The following is a 24660-nucleotide window of genomic DNA, read 5'->3' as shown; positions in this document are numbered from 1 at the left end:
TCATAGGTGACTAGGGAAGGGTGAAGAAGGGGAAGCTCACAGGAAGGAGAACAGAGAGGGAAGGTAAGACACCTGCACCAGAGCAGAGTCTTTAATGCCTTCGGCGCATCCTGCTGGAGCAGTCTGCGAGGCAGTTTGCATCTGTCGCTCAGGAGAGAGGTTAGAGCCAGAGCTAAAGACTTGGGATCCTGCAGGCATGGGTTTGGATAAAGTTGCCTATGGTGGATTTATAGTTTAAAAAAATAAAAAGAAGAGAACTAAAAATAGAATTCTAAGATAAACAAAATTGAAAGGATACGAAGAGGTCAAGGCGGGAAAGGACTGAAAGCGAGCAGCTAAAATGGTCAGAGGGTCAAACAAAGTGGCGTCATAAGAGCCAAGGAAGGTTTAAGGGTGAGGAGGCGTCAAGAGTGGCCGAAGGCCAAAGGGGAGAGAACTTGAGACACCCTTCCTGTCTTGGACACTTGGGGCCATTTGCATAGCCTAAGGGTCAGGTCCCAGACATGAGAAGATGCAGGAAACAGCAGAAAGTCAAGGACTGGAAGCAGCATGTAGATGGTTTTTAAAAACTTGTTGGTGAAGAATAAGGAGAAGTAAAAGAAGGGCGCAGGTGCAAGCTGAAGGAGGGGGTGGGCCGACGAGTGAGCAGCAGTTGAGGATCGTGGTCAAGAGCACGGGCTGTGGGGTCAGCCAGACCGCCTGAGGTCACATCCTGGCTGGCCCGCTTTCCTGCAGCTGATCCAAGGTGAGCCTCTGTGCCTCCCTTTCCTCATCTGTAAGCTGGAGGGACTGCTCGGCACTTGGAGCACCTGCCGCGAGAGAGGCGGTCTGCTCGGCGTGGGGATGTTGGGATGTGTCCCTGTTCCCTGCTTTCAAGGGCCTCACGGTTTAGTAGCAGAGTCAGCCAGCTGACACCCACGTTCTAATGTGGCCACGGCAAGGACAGGCCTCTCTTTACAGGCTGCTCGTTTACATACTTTCAAGACTCTAAGCAACCCGTCATGTCTGAGATGTTACTCTGGGTTTGGGGAATTACCTTATGTCTGTAACAATCATTCAAAACGGCGCTTCTTTACCTTTAAGGTGAATCATGTCCGAACGAGAGACTTCGACTGCTGCCTCGTCGTGCCGCTCATAGCAGAATCCGGTAACAAGCTGGACCTGGTAATCAGTAGGAACCCACTGGCTCCACAGAAGTCCATAGAGCAGACTCTGCCTGGAGGAGAATGGGGGGAACAGAACAGTGCTTTCTTCCAACAGCCTAGTCATGGTGGTAATTTGGAGATACGAGAGCCCACTAATACATTATAGCAACGCTTTTTTTAAAGCGGGACAAGACTATCTACATGGTGCTAAAAAAAAATCCCTTTAAGATTTCTGTGACGTTTGAAGCACAGATAATCACACAGCATTAACTGCAAGCACAGGGGTCTTTTAAATCTCTCATGGCTCATGTTCACGTCCCTTTTCAAGTTGAAGCGGTTTCTCTGTTGGTGATCACTATGGTCTATGACAGGCCATTCCCTGCCAAGCCCAAGGGGTAGAGAACAAGAAAAACAGGCAGGTCACCCCTCTCCACAACATTGGAGGAAATTTTTTTTTTTTACAAGTTCATCTTCCTGTTCCTTTTTAAAAAGAGAAGTGTCTCTTTGAAAGTATTCTCTATGGTAATTTCCTTAAATCACTTTGAAATCAGTTTCTTACTACGAAGTCAATGTAAGAACTTAACCAACAAGGCTGTTCATGAAGCTGGCTCTACCAGGGGATCTAGGCTGGTGAACTGCTGAGGCTGCTGCTATGGGAGGGGAACAGGCATAACACTGAGTTATCTTACCATGTTTCAGCAACGATGCACGTAGGAGACCATAATAGGTGGTGGTAAATGTTTGCCCAAGTATAGGAATGATTTTAACTAAGATGTATGCTACTTCCCTATGCAACGAATTATCAAACAGGATATGTCTTGTGACCTGTTTTTCTTTTTTAAGGACACACTTTTCATAGCTAAAAAAAAAATCTGATAATGAATTAGGGTGTTTAGTAACACAGAATTAGTTATATTATCTTATTTTTAAAATTGAAAACTAAGAATCTGACAGAGAATGAAGAGTCTATAAACATGAGGTTTCTCTTAATGGGAGGCAAATCAAACTCATACTGCTTGACATGTTTGGAAAACTGGTTACACTGACGGGTGTACAGCACATGTACTTAAAAGTAATGACACTGGACTATCTTTTGTTCTGAGCCATGCCACTTACTGAAATTGTAAATACATTTTTCACAAAATGCATTGCCAATTATTACCATCCCTCAAAGCAATAAATTGTGACAGTTGCTTTTACTGTTTGTCAGCAACTGTTTTCATTTGTTCAGATATTTTGAATAGTTACACTAATAACTGTTATTTGGTGAATATAAAAAAATAGATCTGTATATTGACTGTAGAATCTCCATATTGAAACAATTATTTTCCAAACATTTATTTTGGTTAATAATTCAAACAACCGCTTAGGTAAAAGCATTTGAACACTGTGTCCTTTGTTTAAGGAAAAAGTTCACCTTTCTTTTTTGTGCAAAGGAATATATTATTTCAATCATATCTCAGAACCGCCAGGGCAAGAAAGTATAAAGCAGAATCATGTTAAGATAAAAAAGGTCATGAGTCACTTAAATATGTATTTTTATTTGTAACAAACAAGTATTAAACTGTAAAGTATTTTTGTACAAATTTAATACTTTAATAGCATGGTATTTATCGTCTATGTATGGTTTTGGGGAATTCAAAATTGTTGCAAATATTTGTATGGAAAAAAAAACCCTCTACCAAATGGAATAAACAGTGATTATAAAAAGCCAAAAAAAAAAAAAAAAAAAAAGACAGGTTTTGTGTGTGTGTTTCTGGACTGAGCTGTACACAATACTTATGGTTACATAATTTTTCAAAGGGTGAAAGTTTCTCTATAAACTTGAAAAGCAACATGAAAGTAGGAAGAACACCGGTTTTGAAATTGGATCTGGATTTGAATTCCAGCGCTGGTACTCACACTGGCAGTATGAAATGTACTTACTGTGAGTCAGTTTCCTCACCTGAAGTACTGAAGGTCGTATCTACACTCCACGACTGTCACGAGGCCAGATGTGACACATGCAAAGTGCCAGAACAGCCTGCAAACAGAACACCTCCAAGACTAATGTACATTTACTTCAGGTGACAAAGCTTGATCTGAACGCAAGGATCACATCTGCCTTCAGAACATTATATGTACTCTGTAACATCATAAACTGTTAACATGTAGAAATTTTAATCATGCTATCTGTAAAACTACACCTATGGTCCCAACATTTTTATTTTTAAAATGGCCTTGCAAATTCACAGGAACAAGACAGGATGTCCATTCTTGCCACTTCTGTTTAACAGTGTACTAGAGGGTCTAGCCAGGGAAGTGTGACAAGAGAATGAAACAAAAGGCATCTAGACTGGAGAGGCAGAAGTAAACTATTTGCAGATGACATAATCTTGTATACATACAATCTTAAGGAATCCACTAAAAAACCTATTGAAACTAGTAAATGAGTTTAGCAAGGTCGTAAGATACAAGATTAATATACCAAAACCAACTGTATTTCTATTCTATATCAATGAACCAAAAATAATTATATTCTCATAGGATCAGAAGTAAAATCTTTAGGAATAAATTTAATAAAAGTACCGAGTAGGTTTGGAAGGTGGTGGAGTAGAAAGACCCTGAGCTAACCTCCTCTCACAAGCACACCGAAATCATAACTATCTGCACAGCCATCAATGAACAAGACTGGAACCTATGAGAAAAGATTTTCTACAACTAAAGACATAAAGAAGGAATCACAAGACCTGTAGGAGGGGCAGACTCACGATATAATCAAATCCCATACACCCGGGTGGGCAACCCACAAACTGGAGAATAATTATAGTGCAGAGGCTCTTCCACAGCAGTGAGAGTTCTGAGCCCCACGCCAGGTCCCTCAGCCTTGGGACCCAGAACCAGGAAGACGAGCCCCCAGGTACTGGCTTTGAAGGCCAGTGAGGCTTTATTGCAGAAGTCCCACAGGACTGGAGGAAACAGACTTCACTCTTCAGGGGCACACACAAAAACTCATGCACATCAGGACCCGAAGAAAAAGCAGTAATTTAATAGAAGCGTGGGCCAGACCTACCTGCTGGTCTTGGAGACTCTGGGAGGGGTGGCGGGTGGGGGTAGCTGTGGCTTACCTGGGGACACAGGCACTGGTGGCAGACATATGGGGGAACATTTAATTGCAGGAACACTCCTCACAGCTGACATACTGCATCATTAGTGCCAAGACCTGGCCCCACCCAACAACCTGTAGGCTCCTGAATTTACTAAAGTTGCAGGATACAAAATTAATATACAGAAATCCATTATATTTCTGTACACTAACAATGAACTATCAGAGAAATTAAGGAAACAATCCCATTTACCATCATCAAAAACAATAAAATACCTAGAAATAAACTTACCTAAGGGGGTAAAAGACCCGTACACCAAAAACTGTAAGATGCTGATAAAGAAACTGAAGATGACACAAACTTATGGAAAAACATACTGTGTTCTTGGGGCTGAAAGAATCAACACTGTTAAAATGACCATACTACCCAAGGCAACCTACAGATTGAACGCAATCCATATCAAATTACCAATGGCATTTTTCACAGAACTACAACAAAAATTTGAGATTTTTGTATGGAAACACAAAAGACCCTGAACAGCCAAAACAACCTTGAGAAAGAAGAATGGAGCTGGAGGTATCATGCCTCCTGATTTCAAACCATGCTACAAAGCTACAGTTTCCAAAACAGTATAGGACTGGCACAAAAACAGACACACAGATTAATGGAACAGGATAGAGAGCCCAGAAATAAACCCACGCACTTATGGTCAATTAATCTACAACAACGGAGGCAAGAATATACAGTGGAGAAAAGACAGTCTCTTCAATGAGTGGTGCTGGGAAAATGAGAGCTGCATGTAAAAGAAATAAATTAGAACATTCTCTAACACCATATACAAAAGTAAACTCAAAATGGATTAAAGACCTAAATGTAAAACCAAGTACTATAGAACGCCTAGAGGAAAACAGGCAGAACATTCTTTGACATAAATCGCAGAAATACTTTTTTGGATCCATCTCCTAGAGTAATGGAAACAAAAGCAAAAACAAATGGGACCTAATTAAATTTAAAAGCTTTTGCAAAGCAAAGGAAACCATAAACAAAACAAAAAGACAATCTGGGAGAAAATATTTGTAAACCATACAACCAACAAGGGATTCATTTCTAGAATACATAAAGAGCCCTTACAACTCAATAACAAACAAACAAAACAGATGACACAGTCAAAAAATGGGCAGAAAACCTAAACAGACATTTCTCCAAAGACATACAGAGGACCAATTGGCACGTGAAAAGATGCTCAACATCGCTAATTGTTAGAGAAATGCAAATCAAAACTACAATGAGGTATCACCTCACACCAGTCAAAATGGCCATCATCAAAAAGTCTACAAATAACAATAAACGCTGGAGAGGGTGTGGAGAAAAGGGAACCCTCCTATACTGTTGGTGGGAATGTAAACTGGTACAGTCACTATGCAGAACAGTATGGAGGTTCCTTAAAAAATGAAAAATAGACTTACTATATGATCCAGCAATCCCACTCTTGGGCACATATCCAGAGGGAACTCTAATTCAAAAAGATAAAATGCACCTCAATGTTCATAGCAGCACTATTTACAATAACCAAGACATGGAAATAATCTAAATGTCCATCATCAGATTACTGGATAAAGAAAATGCAGTTTACTTACACACATTTACACACACACACACACACACACACACACGAATATTACTCAGCCATAAAAAAAAGAATGAAATAATGCCATCTGCATCAATATGGATGGACCTAGAGATTATTAAGTGAAGTAAAAATATATCACTTATAAGTGGAATCTTAAAAAATGGTACAAATGAACTTACAAACCAGAAATAGACTCAGATATAGAAAACAAAGTTATGGTTACCAAAGGGGAAAGGGAGGGGAATAAATTAGGATTTGGGGATTAACATATACATACGACTATATATAAAATAGACAAACAACGAGGACCTACTGTAATAGCACAAGGAATTATATTCAGTATCTTGTAATAACTTATAATGGAAAAGAACCTGAAAAAGAATATATATACACACACATATATACATACATACAACTGAATCACTTTGCAGTACACCTGAAACTAACACAGTATTGGTAAATCAACTGTACTACAACTTTTAAAAAGTATGAAACATATTCTGAAGCTACAAAGCACTGTTGAAAGAAATAAGAGAAGACATAAACAGAAAGACATCCATGTTTATGGAAGTTAATATTGCTCTCCCCAGATATGCAGATTCAACACAAACATCATCAAAATCCCAGCTGGCTCCTGTCAAAATTGACAAGCTGATCCTAAAATTTATATGGAAATGCAAGGGACCCAGAAGAGCCAAGAAATCCTGAAAGAGAAAAATAAATTGAAGGACTCACATTTCTTGATTTTAAACCTGCAAAGCTCATGAAGACCCATGGCACTGGCATAAGGATAGATGTATGGACCAATGGAACAGATGGGAGAATCCAGAAATAAACCCTCACATTTATAACTGATTTTTTGAAAAGGATGCTAAGACAATTCAATGGGGAAAGAATAGTCTCTTCAAGAAATGGAACTGGAACAACTGGATATCCACATGCAAAAGAACAGAGCTGGGCGACTACCTCACCACATAAAAAAATTAACTCAAAATGAATCAAAGAGTGGGGAGGGTATAACTCAAGTGGTACAGCATGTGCTTAGCACAAGGTCCTGGGTTCAATCCCCAGTACCACCTCTAAAAAAATAAATAAAAAATAAAAAAATAAAAATAAATGAATCAAAGAGCTAAATGTAAGACCTAGAACTATCAAACTCTCAGAAGAAAAAATAGGAGTAAGTCTTCATGACTTTGGATAAGCAATGGTTTCCAAGATACAGCACCAAAAATAGAAGCAACCTTAACTACAAAAATACATACTTTGGGCATTATCACAATTAAAAACTTGTGCTTCAAAAGACACCACAAAGAAAGTGAAAATAAAATCTACAAAATGGGAAAAATTTTGCAAATAATGTTTCTAATAAGAGATTTGTGTGTCTGTAGAATATATAAGAATACATGCTCCACAATAAAAAAATATCATGTCCAATTTTTAAGTGGACAAATCATCTGAATAAACATTTCTCTGAAGAAGACATACAAATGGCTAATAAACACATGAAAAGATGATCAACATCATCAGCCAAGAGAGAAAATGCAAATCAAAACCGTAACGATATGTCACTGCATACCCACTAGCATGGCTCCAATTAAAGTCAGACAATAACAAATGCTGGAGAGAAAGGAGAAACTAGAACCCTCACACCTTGCAGGTGTAAATGTAAAATGGTACAGCTGCTTTGGAAAACAGTTTGGCAGTTCCTCAAAATATTAAATATAGTTACCATATGACCCAGCAATTCCACTCCCAGGTACACACCTGAAAGAAGTGAAAATATACACCCACACAAAAGCTTGCACACACATGTTCACAGAAGCATTAGTTGTGATAGCCAAAACGTGGAAACCACCCAAATGTCCATCAACTGATGAATGGATGAATTCAATGCAGTATATCCATACAATGGAATATCTGGTAATAAAAGGAGACGGAGGCCTTCCGCCTCACTGTGCTACTGAAAGTAACGTGGACCACCAGCAGCAACACTGGAGCCACCTGCAAAAATTCAGCCAAGGCTCCTGATCTCATTGCATCAGCCCAAACCAGCATGGCCTGATTTGGAAAAACAACCTCAACATATGCCGCCAGTTTTCCATCAGTACATGAGGTATATGGCTTCATCAAGTTGGACGGAGCGATCCTCCTTGACTGGATTATCCAAGACATCTACCCAGTAAAAGAAATAGTGCTAGCTCTTTGTACATATATATTTTTTTAATCTTAGAAAAAAAAAGATGAAGCACTGTTAACATGCAACACTGCTTTATGTAAGTTTCAGCATGAAGTCTGAAAACATGTGACATCAAAGCAGTCAGTAACAAGGGATCATATATTGTATGAACCCACTTACATGAAATGTCTGGAAGAGGCAAATCAACAGAGACAAAGCAGGTCAGCAGTTCTGGGCTGGAGGGGATAACGGGATTAGAGTGAGGAGGTAAAGGATTTCTTTGGGGGATGATAAAAATGTCCTAAAATCAATTGTGTTGGCTGCACAACTCTGAACTTACTAAAAGGCACGCAGTTGTGTAAGTGGGTGAGTTGTATGTGAATCATATCTCGCTAAGGCTATTTTTAAAACATTGGGATAACAGGTAAATTTTTCCTGATTGTTTTCTTTTTACCATTTAATAATAAATAAAACTCAAAAAAAAAAAAATCAAATCACTGTGAGAGAAAAAAAAAAATCCCAAAGTGGAATATCTTCAAAACAAGGCACTCTCAGAAGAAATGATGATTACGCGACCTGACAGACACCAGCTAAGGCCACCGTGGTAATTACACTGCAGTACAGCAGTACTGCATCAACAGGATGCACATCGTACACTTACACAACAGTAATGCCAGGAATATCTCAAATTAAGAAAACAAAAACAAAACACAGTGTGCTTCCAGCTCAGAAGGAATTTCCAAGAAAACGTACCACGTGCAGTGGGCTCAGGCAGCAGTGACAGAGCAAGTGGCAGCCTTGTGAGATGCCGCTTTGCAGAAGACACAATGTCCTAGAATGTGTGTCAATTTGAGAAACAATTAGATTTTATCTTTACCATTGCTTCAACGCATTAGCAAAGATCACCGACAATGATGGAAGTTAGTAAGGCATTATTTTAAAAATAAAACACTTTATAAAGTACAGAGTTTTAAAAATATATAACATTTTTCCCTCATACATATGACCAGTGTTACCAGTTCTCATGATGACAGATGTTGAAATTACGGTTTTGATGAAATTAATTGAAAACACCTGCTAACACAAACGCCTTAAAACTCCAGTTAAAAGACATCCTCTTTTCTCTTGATCCTTTGAAGCCATGATGTTCATTTTGTGTTGAATGGAAAAAAACAATTATTTTGAGCAGTCTGAAATAAAATTAACTTTCTTGATTATTTGTAGGTTTGAAAAGTTGCCTGGGGGTTAAATTATTTAGTCTCAAATTCTGAAATTTAGAAGACACTTGTGGAGATGATTCTTCCACCTGTTGGAATAACAATAAAAATAAAGTTAATTTTTTTTTAAAATGTAGTCATTCTACCCTGTGTTCTCCTATTCCCTCTGACTGCTTCTCAGAAGACATCATACATTTTCCCCACCCCTTGGAAGTCTTGAGCAGACCAGAGCAATCATATGTCATCCTTGCAGAATCACGTCTGCTTTTGTTCATTGTAGTAACCCCAGTACCTAGCTCTGCGACTGGCATGTAGAAGTGACTACTTGCTGAATGAGTACATACAGCTCATTTCTAAGGGCATGGTCAGGGTCCACTACATAATCTGGCAGCCCACTGCAAAATTAAAATGTGGGCCCCTTGTTCAAAAACTGAGTTTCAAGATGGCAACCACAGAACATTAAAACAAGCGTAGATTCCTTCTAAGCATAAAGCCGTATATAACCGACTGCCTGGACTGCATGTCCACAACATCAACTACGGGTGTGGTTAAGACAAAACACCGCAAGTCCACAAGTGTACTCCTGGTACCATTAGTGATTGCCAAGCACAAGCCAGTGGACCAGTACAGTCACGAGGAAGATTAACCACCACAGGTAAAGAGAAAAATAAGCACAATTCAATTAGTCCTTCTCCATGCTAAATCTGTTCCATTTACAGAGGACTGGGATGGTTAATTTTATGTGTCAACTTGGCTAAGCCACAGTACCCCAATATTTGATCAAATACTGTCCAGATGTTTCTGTGAAGGTATTTTTTAGATGAGATTTTAACATTTAAATCAGACTATGAGTAGAGTGGATTACCCTCCATAACACAGATGGGCTTCATCCAATCAACTGAAAGCTTTAACAGAAAAAAGTTTGGCCTCCCCCCTAGAAAGAAGGAATTCTGCCAGCACCACCTTCCAGACTTGAAATGCAACATCAACTCTTCTCTGGGTCTCCTATCTGCCAGCCTGTGTGCAGACTCTGGACTCCACTATCACCAGCCCTCAGAAGGCATGAACCAACTCGTTAAAATAAATCCAGATTGGTAGATCAGATAGATTAAACAGACTAGATAGATAAATAGACAGACAGACATACAGACAGAGGCACATCCTACTGGTTCTGTTTCTCTAGGGAACCCTGAGTAATAATAAGGACTCTCTTTATTCAGGGACCATGTGATTATGTCCTTTCTAGTTTTTTTGTTTTTTGTTTTTCAAGTGAAAATGTCAGTTTCTTTCAAAACTTTTGGAAATCACTGCTTTATATATGATAAATTTTAGCAATACTTTACACACGTTTTTATTTAAAGGTCATTTTTATTCTCCCTCCCTCGCCCCTCCCCCTTTTCTTGGTGCTGGGAGGCTAGGGGAAAAAAAAAAATCAGGTCAGCATTTTCTTTTAGGACTTTTTCTCAAAACCCAAAGCTATTAACTGATAGAAAGGCAAAAGCTCTCATCTAGAAGGGAGGCGCTCCATCATTTCGGTTGCTGGTGCCTGTAGACTTTAAATGCAGATTTGCTCTCGGGCAGCAATGTGAATGTGGAGGACGGGCACATGGGCAGCCCCTGCCACTGGCTGTGGTCTCTTACAAATGACGTATCTCAGTGCACCTGAATGTGTAGAATTACAGAAACCCAGAAATTCTTAACTTATCAGTCCCAAAGCTCTGAATTCTAGTTTCCTCATTTCTAGGGATTCTTGTAAATGCCACATGCTTTTGGCAAACCACCCCCTTCAGTTAGAGGACTTTGCTTGTGCCGCTGCCATTATGCAGCGGTATCGGCGAGCGCGCGCAGCCCCATCATCTCTCTGTGTTCACAGACAGTCTGTGTCGCTGGTCTCCACCAGAGCTTCAAAGCTATGGCCAGCTCAAAACTGAAGGTGAACAGCGCTGCCAGTTTGTCTTTGTACCATCATATAAACCATCCTTCCCCCATCCCATGCTGGTGCTAAGAAATAGAGAGCAAGAAACTTTTAGAAAAACTCTCCTTGGAATCGCCTATCTTTTCTGCTCCAGGTCAAAAGCCTTGTCTATCCCAGGATCTTTGCAAGAGGTAACGTAATTAATTTCCAAAAAAGATGTTTTGCTGAGATGGGAAGTCCATATCAAAGAGTTGATCTGGAGCACAGAATGAGACTTAGCATCAGCAGTGATCCTCCTACTTTGAAAAAGAAAAAAAGGAAAAACTGTTTTCTGCTAGGTCCACTTTTATCACCTTCCCCACACAGGATGGGAGGAGGCAATCAGCTGAGAACTATTTCATCTTCCTGCCATTAAACCCAACATACCGCACCCCTTTCCTTCTGGTTATAGTGGAAGATGGGTCCCCTGTCCCCAATCCTACCTAAGGGAAACCTCTACCTATGCCCTTGATTTTCTCCAACTCACCCACTTCAGGACTCCATTCCTGCAATCATCCCCTCTCTGAATCACAAATTTCTTGTTTTCCATTGGATCATTCTCCATTGGAGCAATACCCCAGGATGCTTTAATGTACCCATCCAAAATCAATCGATTGAAAATTCCTTCCTTGACCCAAGTGCGCCAACCTGATACAACCCCCTCTCTCTGCTTCTTTTTCACAGCAACCTTCTTCAAGAATTCTGCCTCTACTGCTTCCTCCACTCTCACCTCTGATTCTCTGACCAGTCCACTCTAAGCTGGCTTTTGTCCCCTCCCCACCACCTCAGTCTCCCTCCTCTTTCACTCATACTTCTTTTCAGTCTCCTTTGCCAGTTCCTCCTCCTCTGCCAGACCGCTAGAAGTTGGGAGTACCCCCAGAACTGTCTTAAGGCCCCTTCCTCTATCTGTGGTGTCTCTGGAAATTAACCCAGCTAGTCCTTTAATTACCACTATAAGCTACTGACTCCTAATTGGACACTTCCCATCCTAACCTACGCTGAGACCCTAAACACCTCTACCAGCCACTGACTTGTAACATAACTGGTAAACATAACATGCCAGAAGAGAACCCTCTGCTTCCCCAAACCCTCACATCTTTCCCATCTCAAGAAATGGCACTGCAGTTCACCGACTTGCTTCAGCCAGAAAGCAGGGAATCGCCCTGGATTACACTGTTTTACCCCCTACGCCCAATCGGCAAGTCGTAGAGGCTCCCTCTCCAACCACGTCAAGCATCCAGCCACCTCTCATCCCCCTCCAGGCTCTTTCACTGCTTTCCCTGGGACAATCCCCTGATTCCTGCTCTCAGCTCCCTTCCCACAGGCCACTCTCCACACCAGCCAGAGGGCTGGTTTTTAAGCATACATTAGATGATAACACACCTTGGCTTAAAGCCCCCAAAATGGATTCCTGATGCAAGTAGAATAAAATCCCAGCTGCCCCTGTGGCTTTACCTAGCCCTCTAAAATCATCAGCTGTACTCTCTTCCTCGTTTATTAGGCACACTGGTCCCCCTTCCTCAGCCACCAAGGTCACGCCCTTTGCGGGCTTTCATCTCCCACACCCTCTGCAGGGGTGCTCTTCCTCGGGGCCTCACCTGGTGGCTGCTTTGCAGCATTTAGTGCTCAGCTCACATATCACCTCCTCACTGAGGCCTGACCTGACCACCGTGGCCAAGCAGCACCTCCTGCCCCTCCTCACCATCCCTACCTCATTACCTTTACTTTCTTTGCACTTTTTCTTGATCTGCAAACTATTTTCTCCGGTATTTACTGCCTATGACCCACTGGGACAATGTAATGTCCATGAAGCCAAGGACCCGTCTGTTTTTCTCCCTCTAATATTTAGATCAGTGACTAGCAAAGGACCTAAATTTTCTTTTCGCATCCTGAAAGAGGGGAGGCAGAGAGAAGGCATCTTAGTCAAGTTGCAACTTTAAATCAAAAGGAAGAGATGAGAATAAGTTTGGTTCAATTTAGTGAATTAACAGAATAGGCTGAGCAAAGCAAAAAAAGAATAGTAGAAAATAAAATGATGCTGGGAAAGATGGAATTAAATGGAGAAAGGTTTCAAATGCCAAGCTGGATCGTCTGGAATTTATGTTGTAGGCACTAGGGAGCCACTGAAGGCTTGTGAACAAAGGAATGAGCTGGGCAATTGGGAGGGGGGGAATTTGATAAGTGTGTAGTGGGCATTAGCAGAATGGGAACAAGGGAGGGGAAGGCAGCCAGGTCAGCAATGATCCAAGAAGATAAGTATCTAAAACAGCACAGACTAAACATGATGGAAGAAATCCCTGAGAGACATTTTGCAATAAACCCAGCAACTAACCAGAGATAAAGAGTGAAAACAAGGTGATCTAAAGTGACTCCGAGATTTTAAACCTGTGTTAAGTGGGAGACTGAAGTTTGAAACGGAGAAATCAAAAAAGTGAGTAAGATGTTGGGCTAAGGTTCCAGAAAGTTTCCAGAAAGGCAACTTTAAGGAACAAATACATAGATGGGGGTGGTGTCGGGGGTGGTTCATTACCTCCTGTTCGGCGTTAAGAGCATTCGGTCAAAGACCAAGTTACCTACAGAGCCTGGCTGTCTCGTGGGCCACCCGTGCAAGAGTGGGAACTGTCACTTCGCTTTGAGTGCCCGGCGCCCAGGAGTCAGAGAGGCAGGGGAGGTGGTAGGCAAGGTAACACTGAAACCGAGGGAAGGAAACAGTGAAACAACAACTGCAGTCAAAAATATGAACTGTCAGGAGGAATAGTCCAGAATAGGACCTAAGAAAAGGCCTCTGAAGTTGACAAGATGACGACTGGGACCAGCCGCTTCAGGGGAGCAGGGGGGACAAAGCGTGACTACGGCCTAGGAAAGAGAGGGGACTGATGAGGAAGATGAGGAGAGAAGGTGCAGAAGGACTCAGAAGTCTCTCCTGCACACCGCCCCCCACCCTCAATGGTCCCACTCAGGTGGTCCAGGGTGCCAGCCTCAAGCAGCATGAGGAGCATCAACCAAGATCAAGATAAGATCAACCGGGCACAGGAGAAGGGAAATCTGACTGTAAGTCCTACAGCATTGCGGAGCGTCATTAACAAAAGTACACAGTCATTTACAAGCACACTGAGGCCAGCAGCGTTGCGGTAACCCCCCACATCAGTCCTACCATAAGCATTTTGTTTGGACTCTCAGCGTCATGCGTGCAACATGATCTTTTGGACCCTCTCGGTTTTGATGGATCCTCCTTTGTATCCACTTCATCGGGTGAAGAGCATTTCCATCCTTCCGTGGGGGTCAACACCCTGTCGTCAGCCGCAGAGGCCCCGCTTCTGGGGACGTCACTGGTCACCACGGCAGTCGTGCTGGGAGGGAGTGGGGGTGCTGGCGGCTGTGTGCTGGGTCTCCTGCTGTCTCCAGTGCTCTCTGGCGGGGATACAAAATCTGCTGGAGACGCACCACTCATGGAAAGCTCGTTTTGCAAAAAATGCTTTAAACGAGTTTTTCTGGGAACACTGTGTCTCATAATTGCGCTCCGAAGCTGAGACTCTTCTGCAATGACGTACACTCGGCAGCGGCCCCTGGTCACTGCCGTGTACACGTGCTGCCAGTGCTGGCGGCCCGCCTTCCCAACCACATACACCACCGTCTTCTCCTCGGACCCCTGAGAGGGAACAATGCACGAGGGAGATTAACATTGCACAGTGGGTTCATGTCTTCGGACAGCTTACACAAGGAGGAAGGACAAGTCCCCCAAGGGCTCTCAAGTGCCTTCTACCTGGCCGGAGTGTCCGTATGAACCCATCTTACAGGTTCCGTTTCATTCATTATCCCAGAACTCCTGTTGTCTCATCATGCTGCTAAGTGTGGTGTCACATATCCACAACTGGCTTGTACAAACCCAGCAATACACTTTAGACTGCACGCTAAATCTTCCCTAATAAGAGAATTTGAAATGGATGTGCAGGCTTCATGTAAATGTGTTATCCCACTGTTACCTATGTAACAAAAAACGGACACATGAAATATCCAATAATAAACAGATATTTCTCTTTCTCAAGTATCTCTATGTGTTGCAAACATCAAAGATGCTTTTAAAATATTATGACAACATTTTTAAAACTTGATACATATATATAAAAGAATGATCACAACCATGGAACACAAAATAGAATGACTCTGATCCAAAAAATACAAAATGAACATAAACGTGTCACAAAAACAAATCATGAAGCAAGAAGAAAATTCTACCAAAAACTTTACCAGCCTGTTGCCAAATGGAGAGCCTATGGATCATTTTTTTTTTCTACGTTCCATCTTTTCCCAATGTTGAACCATTTATTACTTTATCAAGATAAACAAAAAAGAATGACGAAACTTTGTCTTTTGGGCTTAGCAAACCAAGAGCTGTATGGGCAAGAAAAATGCCCAGTGTCACCAAGTAACTGTGAGAAAACAGTAACAAATTGGGGCTATTCTCAGTCCCCATATTTTTAGTGCCAATATAAACTAAGAAGGGGTTTGAATCATTCTCTCTCCCAATGCTCCTACAGTCCCCCTGCTGAAGGAAGAATTGTGGGGACACAAATGACAAGATGAGGCATGCAGAAAATACAAATCCACACGAGGAAAATAATCAACTTGTACACACCATGTATGTCCACCTTCCTGGACACAGAGGGTTTGAACCAACTGTTCAGGCGATGAGAGCTGGATAAATACTTCCTTCCAAAGCTCCTGAATTTTGGAAATGAACTTAAATAATAATTATAGAAGTGCTAAATACATTTGCCAGAGACACAGCACCACTTCCCCTCACCCTGGACTTTATATTGTGTTTTCCTAAACACGGAAGTGTCTACCTAAACTTAGATAACTGAGTTCTTAATCATCAATTACGTACCACTGAGAAAAATGTAACAGCCGCACCACTGGTCTCCCTGAACCCACACTTACTGCAAGACGCTGTCCTCACAGCAGCCACAGGGGTATTTGTAAAACGCATATCCAGTCACATGAGACTCTGCTTATAACCCATTAATGGCTCCCAGGCTCTCAAAAAACAAAACAAAACAAAAACCCATCTAATTCCTTAGTACAACTCTTACACAGTCCTTCAAGAGTCAGCCTTGGTCCTGTTCCCCTCCCTCCTGCCTCCCTTCCCACGGCCAGGCTCCACCAGCACAAGGAACTTCCTCATGGTCCTGCCTGTGCCCCCCAGTACGTGGCCTCCATCTGACCCACTTCCGGATTAGCTACACATTCACATATTTTTTTAAGTTTATTTATTTATTTTTTGGTGAGGGGAGGTAATTAGGTTTATTTAGTATTTATTTATTCTTAGAGGAGGCAATGGGGATTGAACCCAGGACCTCACGCATGCTAAGCATGCGCTCTACCACTAGAGCTATACCCTCCCCCCACGTACTTCCTGTGTCACAGAATTTGTGCCAACTGGAATGTCACCATCTGCCTCCTTAGCTGCACTGACTGGACTAGAAGCTCTGTGAAGGCAGGACTGTCTTGCTCACTGTCCTTTATCAGGTGTCTCACTGAATGAAGGAGGCTAAAAATTAAATTGTCAGCCAAAGGTGTGCTCAGAAAGCGGGACCCAGGCACCTACTTTTACCTCAACAACCTGCTATAAATCATCTGTTCATGTCTTTAAATCTTCCTCAAATCATTAAGAACTGTCAAACGTCTTAAAGGAGGCAAGTTTTATTTACTTCCCTAAATTTGCTCTGAAATTCAACAACTTGTATGAATAGACACACACCATTAATACCGTCCGGGATTTTAGGGACCTAGAATCAGTACTTCCAGCTTTGCAGGCCAGATGGTCTCCATGGCAACCACTCAACCCGCCCTTTTAGCGCAGGCACAGCCTTAACCAATCTGTAAATGAATGAGTGACTGTGGTGCAATAAAATTTTTTTTTTTTTTACCAAAACAGGTGGAGGGCCAGATTTGGCTTCCATATTGGATAACACGGTCCTAGAAGGCCCTAGGAGGCGGCCTGGCCCATATGACTTCTCTGACCTCCTTTCCTGTCATTCTCCCACCCTGGCCTCCTAGCTGTTCCTGCTTCTCAAACCTGCCAGATGGCCTCCCACCTTAGAACTCTGGCCCTGGCTATCCTCTCTACCTACTACGCTCTTCTCCCAGATATTTATATGGTTTAACTTCACTACCTCCTTCCAGTCTCTGCTCAGATACCACCTTCTCAGTGGGGCCTACACTGACCACCTATTTAAAATTACAACTCACCCCCACCCCTCTTCCATAGCATCTTCCACCTTCCAACATGATACACAGTTTACTTATTTTTTTAGATTGCGTCTGTCACTACCCTTTCTCACCAAATGGAAGCCTCACATTGGCAAGTATCTGACTATTTCACAGACAGAGAAGAGAGTCTGACAATATGTATCTGTTGAACTGAACTCGGAAGAGCAAACCATGCTGATAGAACAGTCACAAATGTTCTCCGAGGTAAGTGATACTATTTCAACGAAATAAGAGCCAGAGGCATTGAAAATAACATTCCAAGGTACCTACTCCAACCTCCATACGGTAATAATAAAAGACCTCTTCACTACTTATTCATCAGAAATGCAAAGACAGACTGGATTATAAATATGAGGAAATCTCCCAGAAAATAGGCCAAAATGCTAATGAGATGGAAAATAGGAGAGACTGGTAAGAAATTCAAGTGACCAGTTCTGGAGGTCCTATAGCCATATAACAGAAATTCTAGAAAGAAAAAAACAGCAAGCTGAAGATGAGATAATGAAATTATTTAAGAAAACGTCTCCAAATTGAAGGCTATGAGTTTCCAGGATTCCAAAGTCCCCATCGTAAAGGGGAGAAATTTCTCCAGGATCTCACAGATGGGAATATCTGCACTTCTTAACAACTGTTTGTTTGAATTCAGTAGACACAGTCAATTGACCGTTTCTCTCTTTGCTTTGGGAACTTTGGCCTTAAGGGAACTTAAAAGCCAAATCTGCAGTCCACATTAGCAAGCACACAGGACAGTGTGCACACCGGCATTCCAACCCACTCCCGGCCGGAATCCTTCTACTGTCTTTACCTTTATTTTCCACTTGACATCATTTCTTTATCTTTTAAAAAATCATGCTGAATAGTGGGCATTTTTTGTAAGCCATTTCAAATTCTTTTTGGAACCAAGATGAGGTAATAAACAAAACACATTCACTTAAAAAAAAAACCCACCTCTGCTAATTAATGTTTATCTTCTACTAGACGATACAGGCTACGCTACATAACATGTTGTCATAAAAATGAGGGTCGATGCAGCTTTGTCATTAGAACAACATAACATCAGAGAGAGGGGCTCAGAACACCGATATAAATAACGGAGCCACAAATAACTTACGAGAATTCAAGAATATTAAGGTTTAAAAGCAAGCTGCACCAGGGAAGGGATAAACTGGGAGTTCGAGACTTGCAAATACTAACTACTACATATAAAAAAGATTTAAAAATTTCTTCTGTATAGCACAGGGAACTATATTCAATATCTTATAGTAACTTATAATGAAAAAGAATATGAAAACAAGTATATGTGTGATCATGCATAGCTGAAACATTATGCTGTACACCAGAAACTGATACACTGTAAACTGATTATATTTCAATTAAAAAAAAAAGTTGCACCAAATGCAGTGTGGTGTCCAGAATGAGCTTCTGGAATAGAAAAAGGACATTCGTGGCAAAGCTGGTGAAGTCCAAATAAAATGTGTTACTTACTTAACAGTATTGTACCAATAGTAATTTCTTAGTTTTGACAAATACACCATGGTTATATAAGATGCTAAGATTAGGGGAAGCAGGGTGAAGCGTATATGGGAACTCTCAGTACTAACTTCCCAACTCTTCCGTAAATATAAAATTATTCCTAAATAAAAAGTAGTTACTTCACAAGGGTGAAGAAGGGGATACATTCATCAAAACTCATCCTGCTTTGTAATTAAAATGTGTATGTAAATCATACTCCAACAAAGTTGGTTAAATAAACAAAAGGCAAGTTGCAAAAAATATACAATCACTACCATACCATTTATGTAAAACCTGACTATCCTGTTTCTGTCTGAATGGACACATTCAGGTCAGAAATCACCGCTGAAGAGGGTGGGAAGGCCTGGGACCAGGGGCGGGCAAGTGAGGCACTTACTTTGGGCCCAAAATTTAAGAGGATGCCAAGAAACAAAGCAATCAACTTAAGTAAATTCAAAACAATAAAAATTTAGAGCAAAAAAGTTCCACGATGAACAAAATATCAAAATTAAAGAAAAAAAAAAAGACCTGTAAGAGTGCCACACCAAGTGACACTGGAGACAGAAGCAAGAAGGAAATTCAGTCGTCCTGACCCTGACCCCTCTCCCTGGGGGGAGGAGAAGGCCTGCAGGATGAGGCTTTAACTATACCGTCGTAGCTCCTGAAAATAAAGAGAACTCTGAAGCAAAAAGAGCAAAGCATTACTGTCTGTACACTAGTTTCTGTATTTTTGTACATTTTGTCTAATCAATAAAAAATAAAAGCAATAAAAATGAGGAAGAAAATAATGCAAAGTACTCTATCTTAGCAAGCAAGCTATTTAAATGGCCTTATATAAGTCCATTCTTACCTGAAAAGTGTGAATAGTTCTTGCCCATGCATGTTTTATGTGACAATATTGCATTAGTTTCCCAAAATCCACCGTTACTTCCAAGCCAGCCATATTATTAATGGTCAAAAATCTTTTCTTTCCAAAGGTTACATCAATTTTATCCTGTCACCAAAACAAGTAACTGTTTTGTATGTTTTCAACTATGTACATTGTAAAGATATTCTATTTGGGGGTTAAACATAAAATCCAAGTACCTTGTAAATAAAATTGTAAGTATAACTGTGAAGAACTTCAAAAGGCTTAAAAATCTATGCTTGAGAATATATACAAGCCAAATATTTTAATAAACACAAATGCAAGTTTTTGGTCCTTGAAAATTAACCTTAATTTGACTCTTTGGAGAACAGTCTGTGTTGTATTATTTTAAAAGACTCGACATTTCATTTCTTGCACTATGTTAAGTCTGCACATGTTTTTTGCAAAGAGTTCACTTTTCCTCACAGCTTTTAAAGAATAAGCCTGTAAATTTAAGGGTGGTTATACAATGAAGACAAATTCAAGGTGACCACTAGTATAGTTTATTTAATCAGCAACCAAGGACATGATACTCTGTAAAATACAATAATGTGTCACTTGTCCCTTGTTTTTTTTGTTACTCAAGCACTTCAAACTTACTAAAAATATGTTTCTCCACAAAATCTTCCAGAAAATATAAGAGAAAAGAACACTTCCCAACTCATTTTACGAGGCCAGTATTAGCTGGACACCAAAACCAGATAAGACATTCCCTAGAAAACGACAAGCCAAGATCCCTCACGGACACGGATGCAAAAATCCTTAACAAAAAATTACAGAAGAAGATCAGCTCTGATACTAGATTCTGAATCAATCCTAGGGCCACAAAGAGAAAACCAAATCTATCCTTGGAAGGTAAAAAGCTATTTTTCTGTTACCACTTACCCCTGTTATGAAAAATATTTCTCCATTGCAGAGCCGAAGTCCACTTTCAAAGTCATGCTTATTTTTAGCAAAACCACAAAGAGCACCATTAAAGTCCTTGCCACTGGCCTTTAGTTCACTCTCTTGCTGGCTGTTGGAGGTACTGTCAGGGAGTAACTCTGAGAGGTACGCATTCCTGGTGCAACAAATTTTATCCCCAACTCCAAATTCAACTCTGTTCTGATGGTCTCTGGGTTAGAAAATGAAAGCACAGCATCAGAGTTTGGAAAACCTCAATTTCACTTTCTTGAAGCAGCAACTCCCACTCAGATCGGAGGCAGGTCTCAAAGTAACTCCCACACTCTCCACATTGCTTTTGTTCGCCAAAGTTCAACGAGAAATCAGGTTCCCACAGTTGTGGTCTGGTTACCGACATGCTCTGCAGCACCTCAAACTCAATGACATTTCCCAGCCGAATCGTTTCAAGTTAGAAATCTTGGCATAAAGGCTGATGGTCTCGCTTTCCCTCTACATCCTAAGAGTTACCCAAAATCTTATTGATTCTACCTTTCAAATCCATCCTCTCCAATCTCCCTCATCGCGGCCCTATTTCAAGTGTTCTAGCACTTGGACATATTTCTATTATAATAATTACGACATCATATCAGAATAATAGCAAACTGAATAAATGCTGGTGATAGACTAGTTACCGTGATAAGTGCTTTAGGAATGTTATTTCATTTTTGCTACAACTTTATGAGGGAAAATCTGGCCAAGTATCCTCTTTTACAAACATGGAGAGGTAAAATGACCTGCCCAAGATCTGTTGCTGGGACCCAGGCTGGACAGCCCCAGTCTCATGCTTTTTAACCCTCTGTCCTGTTATCTGTCATGTTTTTTTGGGTCTTCCCTCAATAGACAGGGAACTCCTCCTGTAACTTAACACATCTCTGGGTTCTCTGTGCTTAACAAATAGTAGGTGTTGATAGATGCAAGAGAAGTGAGTTCATCTGTCCTGTGTGTAAACAGAGTGGCTTTTCCCTTCTCTACTCCTGTTTCCCTGAAAGATGTTCACCTAAGGTGCTCTCTGCAGGCATCCTGATGCTAAGGTTCCTGGACACACTCCACACATGCTCTACTTTGAAACATTCTCCTGAAATCCCCACGCTCATCTTGGAGAAGCTAGAGGCTGCCAACCTGGAAACCCTAAAGACAATTTTATTCTTTTTCTTATTACACTGATTACCAAAAAGTCAATTCCTAAGGATCTACGTTGTATTTCATTCAAGAGATCATCTGACTTCACCAAGGAGGAAAAAAAATCATCTTTAAATATGCGGCTGCAGGGATTAAATGTCAAATCAAACAAAACCACAGCGGATCCAGGAAGGCCCTCCTCAAGGTTCCGGTTCTCTGTGCTCACTTGATTAGATGGTCGGTGTAGTGCTCGCAACAGCAGGCGTTGATCACGTTACAGTCCTGCCTGGAACACATGAGAAATCAAGAGTCACCGGATGGAGTCTATTTTGTGCTTACCTCTGTCACCAACAATAATGAGATACTGGATTCTATACAAAGCTTCCAGGACGCTCGCCAGGAAAAGAGATTCTGTAAGTTTGATCTGAACATAAACCTCTGTTCCATTCAGATTTCCTATGAGTTGCCAAATATAATATTTGGTAAAAAGAGCCCTGTTTAGAAACTGCCTTCTGCTGCATCCACCAAAGAAACGCCTCAGAGTAAGAGAATTCAGTAATGAACTGCAAGAGTCTCCCATTCCAGCAGTATACAGATTAATAAGTCATGAGTTTTACAAGCAGCATTAAAAACATTATACTGTAGTAAATGCTTTACCTTCTAAAAGCAATAAATTGTGATGTTTTTGCATCTTGTAGGTCCTCTTCTTTGAGTAAAGTTTTAACCACAGAATATAAACCTAATAATTCAAGAGAAAAAAGTTAAGCACGGAACAGCACTATATTACAACACTGTTTCAACGGAGAATTCAGAATTCCTGCTAAGAGGCCCAGGAAAACATCTCACCAAACGGGATTCAAATTCACCAGGGGAGCATCAGCCAGAGCAAGAGAAAAGAGAACAGAGGCAAGAGTCCCAAACCCCCCATCCTCAACAGGGAGGTCAGCCACTAGCCAGGGCAGCTTCTAATCTGCAATATAATCACTGCATATTTACTCACGATTTGTGAATGCTGAATCTAAAACATGAACAAGAGGACAAAATATGTAACAGGATAACTAACGTGAACCTTTGCTATTTTTAAGTTCTGGTGGTACTAGTGGTAATGAGTTATAATATGAAAATCTGTATGCTTTGCATATGTTATTTCATTTAATCTTCACAAGACATGTATGATGCACACATTATTATATCCAGGGCTGACATTTAGCTGATACACTGCCAGTATAAAATATGGAGGTACTTCTTTAGTGACCAGAAAATAGCCACTCCCCTAATACCACTATGCCCTACCTCCCACCCCAACTATGACTTTCCTTCCCCCAGAACTCCCAGATCACCCCATGACTCAGCAAAGAAAAGGTTAACCCTGACACCCAGAAAGGCATCCATTCTAAGACTGACCAGATCCTACCAGCTATTAAACAACTGAACCATCACCACAAATTCCATCCTAGTTACCAATGAGAAACTCAGGTTCCTGGAAGTAAACGAAATTTTTCAGTGGGGTAGGGTGGCCAGCCTCCCTCTTTTAGAGCTCAGATCATTGCCAACAGTGAATCCACTTATAACCTGTCCTTCCTCAGCGCTGGGAACTGAGAAGCAGGCTTCCTCTAATCTTTCTTAGCAATGTTAGACATAAAGGACCGTTTCTCATGAAAGAGAGAAGATGTAACAATTTAGGTAAGAACATTCCAGGCTTCTGGGCCACCCCCCTGTTAGCAGATAAATCACCGGGAATGAAAAAACCCAGGCCTGTGATCCCTGCTCTAAGAAGGCTAAATTAGTTGCTTGCTTGGTGAGCCCTTCATTTTTCAGAGGAAGGGAGGATTATCACTAAAAAATAGCCAATGCTCAGCTCACCCCCACCGCACCGTGCTTGCCGAAGGTCTCACAGAACATTATTTTCTCTCACACTCACGAGGTCGTGCTGCCTGCTCCTTGCTTTGTCTGGTTCTGCATCTCGTAGATCAAGACGTACACTGTATTTCACTGATTCTAAGATTCACATTTTTACCTCACATTTTACCATCTCTGCAATTCTAGAGCAGCTCTGAAGCCTGTCTTAGGTCTTTGTATCTTGTGATAATGGGAATAATTGAGTAATTTATTAAGTAATATTTATTACTTAAGCATTAAGCAATACTACTTAATTATTAATGAAAAAGTACTATATGCCTCTCCAAGGAGTATTTATTCAATTCTCTTAAAGGAGACTCATTTTCCAGCTGAAGTTTGTAATTAAGATAGCAAACAGCATCGGCTTAGCTCTGCTCCATTCTGAAGCCACTGTTTTTTTGTTTTTTTTTTTAAGTACATTAATGTAAAGAATGTATGTCAGAAATAAAACTAACCATATTTTAGGAAGATCTAAATGGAGTGGTGAAGAAAGCAAGTTTCTTAACCATCTCAGTCTCACCTTCTTCACCTGCGCTGGTACCTACTCTGAACTAAGCTGGGGTGAGAAGAATCCTTATCTGCACATTATTCATAATGTGTAATAAAAAACAAATCACAAAACAATATGTAGCTTATAACCCAATGTATGTAAAACTAAAATAAATAAATACATGTTTGTGTGTGGATACAATAAGGTTTAAAAAGAGAAACACCAAGCTCCTCCTATGGATGTGACCTTATGGGATTGCCTTGGGGGAAGAAGAAAGGATGATTAAAGGAAATATTCATTTTTACTTCAA

General features: G+C 40.9%; 2 protein-coding genes across 12 annotated transcripts in view; one reads left to right on the top strand and one right to left on the bottom strand.

The window, feature by feature from the left end:
* Positions 1 to 3038, top strand: part of GRIP1 (glutamate receptor interacting protein 1) — a 615139-nt gene extending 612101 nt beyond the window's left edge. For all 8 annotated transcript variants that reach the window (XM_074375094.1, XM_074375092.1, XM_074375093.1 and 5 more), the window contains one exon: positions 1084 to 3038. In XM_074375094.1, coding sequence (XP_074231195.1) covers positions 1084 to 1311 — 228 coding nt within the window. In that variant the 3' untranslated portion in view covers positions 1312 to 3038. The remainder of the gene's footprint in view (positions 1 to 1083) is intronic.
* Positions 3039 to 8954: 5916 nt separating this feature from the next.
* Positions 8955 to 24660, bottom strand: part of HELB (DNA helicase B) — a 30109-nt gene continuing 14403 nt past the window's right edge. Inside the window, exons 8-13 of one of the 4 annotated variants that reach the window (XM_010970505.3) lie at positions 22619 to 22700; positions 22188 to 22247; positions 20786 to 21014; positions 19844 to 19987; positions 14363 to 14857; positions 8955 to 9343 (exon numbers count right to left, since the gene is read on the bottom strand). In XM_010970505.3, the coding sequence (XP_010968807.2) occupies positions 9239 to 9343; positions 14363 to 14857; positions 19844 to 19987; positions 20786 to 21014; positions 22188 to 22247; positions 22619 to 22700 (1115 nt within the window). In that variant the 3' untranslated portion in view covers positions 8955 to 9238. Of the gene's footprint in view, positions 9344 to 14362; positions 14858 to 14971; positions 15192 to 15844; positions 15931 to 19843; positions 19988 to 20785; positions 21015 to 22187; positions 22248 to 22618; positions 22701 to 24660 lie in introns of those variants that run through there. The other 3 variants (XM_045507010.2, XR_012510657.1, XM_045507011.2) reach the window with 3 other exon arrangements.

The sequence above is a fragment of the Camelus bactrianus genome, chromosome 12 (genome assembly GCF_048773025.1).
Source record: "Camelus bactrianus isolate YW-2024 breed Bactrian camel chromosome 12, ASM4877302v1, whole genome shotgun sequence".
Lineage (NCBI taxonomy): Eukaryota > Metazoa > Chordata > Mammalia > Artiodactyla > Camelidae > Camelus > Camelus bactrianus.
This window is presented reverse-complemented; position numbering and strand designations above follow the sequence as displayed.